At 41.4% G+C, this 8,125-nt stretch overlaps 1 protein-coding gene across 3 annotated transcripts in view; it reads left to right on the top strand.

The window, feature by feature from the left end:
* The window catches only part of PAQR8 (progestin and adipoQ receptor family member 8), a 53,951-nt gene extending 46,629 nt beyond the window's left edge, over positions 1-7,322 (top strand). For all 3 annotated transcript variants that reach the window (XM_033936393.1, XM_033936391.1, XM_033936392.1), the window contains one exon: positions 5,432-7,322. In XM_033936393.1, coding sequence (XP_033792284.1) covers positions 5,481-6,542 — 1,062 coding nt within the window. In that variant the 5' untranslated portion in view covers positions 5,432-5,480 and the 3' untranslated portion in view covers positions 6,543-7,322. The remainder of the gene's footprint in view (positions 1-5,431) is intronic.
* Positions 7,323-8,125: the final 803 nt, after the last annotated feature.

Below are 8,125 nucleotides of genomic sequence, written 5' to 3' on the forward strand. Positions count from 1 at the left end.
TTGTAATCATTTATGTCCACCACCTCCTACCAATCTCTTTAAAAACTTATTAAATCTCTATTACTTGTAATCCTTATTTGATTATAATCTTTTAATTTAATTTTAATTTTTAATACTTCTAATCTGGACTGGTCACTGTTGGAAACAGCATACTGAGTTAGTTGGACCCTTGGTCTGACTCATTTGTTTTTATATTCCTTGAGAAACTTGCAAAATAATTCCAGAATCCATAGTTAGAACTGATGTCGAGGCTGGCATGCACTAGTGTACAGAACCTTTGTTTTTCATGTTGCTCTTGTTCTGTAGCCATGACATACTGACACCCAGCTATTCAATCGCCTTTAGACCAATCAGTCACAGCCATGAAGACACCACTTAACTTTCCACAGAAAAATTAATTCTTACAGTTGCACAGACAAATCATAGGCATAATAAAAAACAAAAACAACCCTTGGTTCCTTGGGAACACTGCCTACACCAGTGGTTCCCAAACTGTGTGTCAGTGTCCCAGGGTGCTGCAATGAAGTCACCAGGGAACTGTGGCATATTTTAATTTTAAGACCCCCTTCCAAAACTGTGACATGCCGCCGCCTTGTCTGCTCAGACAGCAGACCTCTTCAGCTGGTGGAGCTTGGGTATTCCTGCCACCAAAGGAGAGGTTTTAGCTCCACTGGGGGGGGGGGGGAAGGAGGGAGGAAATAATTGAGGAAATGAGACCTAGGGGACTCTATGAAAAATTAACTTAGATACCAAGGGTGCTTTGAAACAAGAAAGTTTGGGAACCTCTGACCTTCACTGTGAAATCTTTTCTTCAGCTCAGCAGGCAAAGCTCTACTAAGCTTGTTGGCTTAACCCCCAGCTTCTCTCCTGTTTGTTTGTTTGTTTTCCTTTCTCCAGCTACTGTGGTTCTAAGGCCACTCCTCCCTTGCTCCAGATTCCTCTACCAGCTTTATCTGCTGCCTCCACCCAATTGGGCAGGAAAATCGAATCGAAAAACCAATCAATAGGTTGAATCGAATTGAAAAAACAATTCAATAGGCTAAATCAAATCAATTTTTTTCCTGAATAGGGCAGCACTAGTGCACAGGCATTCATTCTAATGTACACTAGTCACTGATGTGGTCTGAGTAGTTTGCCTAAAATTTGATACACCAGTGTAGATTTATACTAGTATTCTATAATGGCTTAGGCATGCCCAGATGCCATTATAGAACTGGCATTCAGTGCATACCATTATGATGCCTACATTAAGGTGTCTAGTTATAAAATTACCCCCTTTAAACTTTATCTTTTTCCTTTTCCTTTAACATAAAAATAGCCATACTGGGTCAAACCAGTGGTACATCAATCCCAGTCTCCTGTTTCCAACAGTAGCCAATCCAGGTCACAGTATCTGGCAGAAATTCAAATAGTAGCAGCATTCCATAATACCAGTCCAGAGCAAGTTTCAACAGCAGACAATGGACTTTTCCTCCACGAACTTGTCCAAACCGTTCTTAAACTCAGCTATGCTAACCGCTATAACCGTCTCCTCTGGCAACGAGTTCCAGAACTTAACTATCCTTTGAATTAAAAAAAATAAAAATAAAAAAAAATTCCTCCTATTGGTTTTAAAAATATTTCCATGTAATTTCATTGAGAGTGCCCTGGTTTTTGTTCTTTGTGAAAGGGTGAAAAATAATTCACTCTTACTCATTCTACTTTCATCTTTAGCATTCTTGCTCCTTTCATTCACTGGCTTTTCTTGGATCCTTTCCCTGTTTTTCTTTGCATTTTACATTTCTCTCTCCCCTCTGTTCAACTGACATTTGTTTCAATCCAATCTGTGCTACTGCTCCCCATTGTCTGCTTTTTTTCCATCTATCACTTCACTCATTATTATGTTGCATTTCATTTATTTTATCTTTATCCCTCCTGCCATGCCGCCCCCCACGCAGAAGAAAACCGTGGGGTTTCCATGTCAAGAAAATTGGCAGGAGGGATGCCTACTCCCTCCTGCCAACATTGCCCCCTACCCCTTCCCCCCTTAAAAAAAGACAGGAGAGATGCCCTCTTCCTCCTGCCACTAGATGCCCTCCCAACCTTTTTCTGAAGATGGAAGCAGGAGGGAAGCAAGGTTCTTCCACCTTCAAGACCCACCGATCCAAAATGGTGGGCCTTTCCTCCTCGGTACATCATGTGATGTACAGATAATGAGAATAAACTGTACTTAAATTTAAGAAGTATTGATTAAATGGTTTGTATTGTATAAGGCTAAATCAGGAATAGATATAAAACTATGAGGTGCATTACTGATGGCTGTTTTATTTGTGCTTGTATGAAATGATTTGTATTTTATTGTTTTTAGTTATTGTGAATTTTTTAAGATTATGTATGTCATTTTGTTTTCCATTTCGATATAAGCTAATAAACCTTAACCATACAGAGCAAGACTATTGCCTCTGGAGTCTGGTACTTCTCTCTTTAGCACCCTTATGTGTCCATATTTGTCTGATAGACAGGAGGAGGTTTCTCAATATGTGGGTTGGCATGTTGGTCATGGGCACAAAACAGGATTCTTCCTCTGTGAAAGGATGTGAAGGTGTCAAAAATCGAAGACATGAGGGCTCATTTTCAAAGCACAGACACACAAAGTACCATAGAAACCTATTGTATTTTGTGTGTCTAAGTGCTTTGAAAATGAGCCCCATGTTCTATGGGAATATGTAGGTAGGCTTCCATCAAGTCTAGAGAAGCTAGAAATTCCCCCATAGCTACCGCTTCAATAACTTATTTCACAGTTTCCATGCAAGTGTGGAAACTTCAGGGCCTTGTTGATGTGTGTAAGATCCAGTATTGGTCTCCAATCTTCTCAGCCTTTCTTGGGTACCATGAAGTATATGGAGTATCTGCCCGAGCCCGATTATTCTGGCGGCACTGGCTCTATGGCCTGAATTTCTACAACTCTCTTTTTACTGTTGCCCAGTACCCTGATTTGTTCTCCCACAGCCAATCGGCAATTATTCTAAAAATAGATTTTACCTGCATCAAAACCCAAAAAAGGGTTGAATATCATCTGCATATATTTGGTAGGGCAACCTTACCTCTCTCTCTTTCTAATTTTTCCCGTTTTCTAATCTATAGATGCCTCTTCTCTCATGGCGCAGCAGTAGTTTTGGCCTAGCATGTAATGGAGAGAGAAAATGAATCACTTATTAACTGTTTCAAAAAAATACTAGGACCAAGGGACATGAAGCTGCTAAGTAGTAGATTTAAGAACATAAGAATAGCCTTACTGGATCAGACCAATGGTACATCAAGCCCAAAAGCCCGTTCTCAAGGTGGCAATCCAGGTCAGAATTGCCTAGCCAAAACCCAAAGAGTAGCAACATTCCATGCTACTGATCCAGGGCAAGCAGTGGCTTGTCCATGTCTTTCTCAATAACAGACTATGGACTTTTCCTCCAGGATATTGTCCAAACCCTTCTTAAAACCAGCTACGCTCTTACCACAACCTCTGGCAATGTGTTCTAGACTTTAACTGAGTGAAAAAATATTTCCTCCTATTGGTTTTAAAAGTGTTTTCCTGAACTTCATCGAGTGTCTCCTAATCTTTGTAATTTTTGACAGAGTGAAAAATCAATCTAATTATACTCGTTCTATTCCACTCCGGATTTTGTAGACTTCAATCAGATCTCCCCTCAGCTGTCTCTTTTCCAAGCTGAAGAGCCCTAACCTTTTTAGTCTTTCCTCATACGAGAGGTGTTCCATCCCCTTTATCATCTTGGTCACTCTTCTTTGAACCTTTTCTAGTGTCACTATATCTTTCTTGAGATAAGGAGACCAGAATTGGACACAATACTCCAGGTGAGATTGCACCATACAAAGGCATTATAACATTCTTAGTCTTGTTAACTATGCCTTTTTTAAAATAATTCCTAGCATCTTGTTTGTTTTTTTGGCCTCCGCCACACATTAGGTGGAAGGTTTCACCATATTATCTACGATGACACCCAGATCCTATTCTTGGGCGCTAACCCCCAAGGTGGACCTTAGCATTCAGTAACTGTGATTCAGGTTATTCTTCCCAATGTGCATCACTTTGCATTTGTCCACATTAAATTTCATCTGCCACTTGGACGCCCAGTCTTCCAGTTTCCTAAGGTCTGCATGCAATTTTTCATATTCTGCATGCATTTTAACAACTTTGAAGTTTAGTGTCATCTACAAATTTAATCACCTCACTTGTTCCAATTTCCAGATCATTTATAAATAAGTTAAATAGCACTGGTCCCAATACAGATCCCTGTGGCACTCCACTGTTTACTCTTCTCCATTGAGAAAAATAACCATTTAAACATACTCTCCGGTTTCTAAAACAAACCGGAGAAAATATTTCTTCACACAACATGTAATTAAACTCTGGAATTTGTTGCCAGAGAATGTGGTGAAATCATTTCGCTTAGCGGGGTTTAAAAAAAAGGTTTGGATAATTTCCAAAAAGAGAAGTCCATAGGCCATTATTGAGATGGCTTGGAGAAATCCACTGCTTATTCCTAGGATAAGCAGCATAGATTATGTTTTACTACTTTGGATCTACCTAGGTGCTTGGGACCTGGGTTGGAAACAGGTTACTGGGCTTGATGGACCTTTGGTCTGTCCCAGTATGACAATTATTATGTTCTTAAGATGGGATAAACAGGACCGTTGCTGTTGTGCAGGAGGGCCAGTAACTGTATGGGTGATGCAGTGCCCCACCATAGGAGAGGAAGTTAGTGTGAGGACACTGGGCCATGCTTTCCCTTACTGATCTCTTAACTCGGAAGCCTTCTGAAGAGAGGAGTAACCCCCAGATGTTGTGAACCTACTGTATGAACCAGATTTTCAGTGTTGGTCAGTACTTCTGAGCAAGCACAGTACAGAAAGGTTAAAAAATCTGGCAGTGTGGTCCAAAACCAGGCAGTTGGCAACCCTGCAGGCAGCTACTCTCTCCTCGCATCCATATGCTGTTGACTTTGAATAGACATCACCCTTAGCAACATTGGATCTAGTCCACCGAAACTCTGAAATGTCTATTAACACAAAGCAAAGTGATTCTCATAAGTTGATCAGCATGCTAGGAAGCATGCTCACTAAAAAAAATCCTCCCGCTGCCGTGTGCCTGGATCTCTGTATAATGTGTGCTATGTATAATGTGGGCTATGTACTGTGTGTGCTTTTATACTATGTGAGATGCAGCTTGCACAACACACACTGTCGCATGATCATTGGCGTCCTTCAAATTGTGTTGATCCCATAGCCACATTGAAAAGGTTGTGGGGACAAATAGCTGTGTTCTAATGCCACTTTAATTTTAGAGATATGCAGTCAGTCTAAACTTGCAGTATAATTGTGTGGGCTTGTTGATCCACTCATAGTTATTCTCATTCTTGTTTTCTTCTTTTTTCTGCAGGCCAACATCTCATATTTCCTGATTGGGTGCTTTGGTTTTCTCTGACAGCATGACTACAGCAATCCTGGAACGTATCAGTACTCTCTCTATCAGTGGGCAGCAGCTGCGGCGTTTCCCCAAGCTCTTAGAAGATGGCCTTCCCAAGATGCCCTGCACTGTCAAAGAAACTGACGTCCCACAGCTTTTCCGGGAGCCTTACATTCATACAGGGTATCGTCCAACTGACCAGGAGTGGCGTTACTATTTCCTCAGCCTCTTTCAGAAACACAATGAGGCCATCAATGTCTGGACCCACCTTGTAGCAGCCTTAGCTGTGCTCCTGAGATTCAAAGCTTTTTTGGAAACAGAAGGATTTTCCCTGGAATTTACTTCTTTGCCACTCTTCATATTTGTCTTCTCCTCTCTTACGTACCTTACCTTCAGCATTCTAGCTCACCTGCTGCAGTCTAGATCAGAGCTAGCGCACTATACATTCTATTTTATGGACTATGTTGGTGTCAGTGTCTACCAATATGGGAGTTCTCTGGCCCATTTCTACTACAGCTCTGAACAAGCCTGGTATGACCAAGTTTGCCACCTCTTCCTTCCTGGGGCTGCATTTTTTGGCTGGTTGTCTTGTACTGGCTGCTGTTATGCCAAATACCGGTACCAACGCCCCTATCCTGTCATGCGGAAGGTCTGCCAAATAGTCCCAGCTGGCCTGGCGTACATCTTGGACATTAGCCCAATTATCCATCGGGTAATCAGTTGCCATGTGGCTAACTGCACAGAAAAGGCTGTGGTATATCATGTGCTTCAAATTCTTTTCTTTGTCATTGGGGCTTATTTTTTCTCTTGCCCAGTCCCTGAGAAATATTTCCCTGGTGCCTGTGACATTGTCGGGCATGGGCATCAGATTTTTCATGTATTCTTAGCCATGTGCACACTCTCCCAGTTAGAGGCCGTGCTCTTGGACTTCAAGAATAGAAAGGAGTATTTCTTGGCAAGGCACAGTCCAGACTCAACCTACATAGCCTGTGGCTCCTTTTTTTGTCTTATTCTGTGCAGCGCCGTTACAGCGGTGTACTTGCGGCAGCGCATCAAGGAGCGACTGGCCAAGAAAAAATTGTGAACTCACCACCCTGAAGAACCAGAAGGCTTAGAGAATAGTGTCTTTGTCCTTGCTTTGTGCGTAGTACACACTGAGACATGTTGCAGATCAGAGTATCTACATGGGAAGTATTTCTAGCACCCTGGAGCATTAAAGAGCAAGGGGTGGCTTAGATAAGATGCAATCAGCACACAGAATGGATATGGGCAGGTTGTTTTTCCGTTCCTTCTCCTCAAATACTTCTGCAAAGACTTAGAAATTTCTAGGGTACAAAAGTCAAGAGCTTGGCGATACAGCTTGAATGCACTGATCTTATTTTTCTGATTTGGGTTCTAACCTCTATCTCATTCTATTGTTTGGAATCATTTATACTCGCTCGAAGATTATTTTTGTCATATTTATTTTTTTTTCTTGAGAAGGAATAATATCTGATATGAAGAATGTATATTTCTTAACACTTACCACAGACAGTTTGCCTTAATTTTTTTTTTTTGTGGGAGGTTTTCAGTATTGCCTTCAGGTTATAGAAAAACTATAGACTGTTTTTTCTTAGTCCTCAAAAAAAAAAATATCTGTGAATAGGGCTAGTCCTGAGAGTAGTGGAGATGACCCACCAGTATCCCTGAGGGATCCAATACTTGTTTTAGTAAACTCAAATTTTGATTCCAGAGAGATTCAGTTTTCTGAGTCGTGCACTTGGGTTACTGGAGAGACAAAACTACTTTGTGACAGGTATGCAGTGGTATCTCTGGATGCTGAAAACTTCCAAATTTCCTTTTATGTGCAACCTGTTGAATTATATTTGTGCCTTGATTTATGGGCTGGAGCATTTTTATTTTTTGGGGGGTGGGGGTGGGGAGATGGTGCTTTACTTTGCACTCTGTGATAAAACAGTCATCCTGGAGAGGAGTTTAGATTTAAGAAGCAGTGAGCTAGGGTATATTGGTTTTTGAAGAAATGCTATACAAGGAAAATAGGAAGATGACCCAATGGTTAGCTACCATTGAGCAGATGTAACAAACTGTGCTATAGCAGCTTTTCTGTACACACAGGTCTGAAAGATATAGGCAGAGAACCAAAACAAAATGTTGTGCACGAGAACCAAACTAATCTGAGCCACTGAAAATTTATGGTGCTATGTAATGGAATTGTCTACAAATACACTTGAATGAGCTGATCTTAGCTCTGCATTTGGCACAAATTGTGGGAGGCATCTGGAAGCCAAGGGCTTCTCTCTACCTGCTATAGGATAGGATGTTGTTTCAGCAGGGACAGCACACTAGATTTCACACCAGTCTGACCTAGACAGACTTTGTTTCTCATTGTGGGAGAGCACTAAGCCAGAGCACACAGCAGAACAAAAACAGACTCCAGCCTTTTAAGAGAGTGGCAGTTTTCACTTGAAATATGGTGACAGGAAAGAAGCAGAGGTACCAATCAAGAAAGCTCCCCCCCCACCCCTGCTACAAAGCTGGAAATTTCGGTAACCTTGCAAGAAGCTTTCACCTTGGTGCGCTACTCTACTCATCAAAGAGACAGTGACTTCAGTTTCCTGTCTTTTTGTTGTCGTTTTTGGTTTTCCTTAATTCTGCAGCTCATCTATT

The sequence above is a fragment of the Geotrypetes seraphini genome, chromosome 3 (genome assembly GCF_902459505.1).
Source record: "Geotrypetes seraphini chromosome 3, aGeoSer1.1, whole genome shotgun sequence".
NCBI lineage: Eukaryota > Metazoa > Chordata > Amphibia > Gymnophiona > Dermophiidae > Geotrypetes > Geotrypetes seraphini.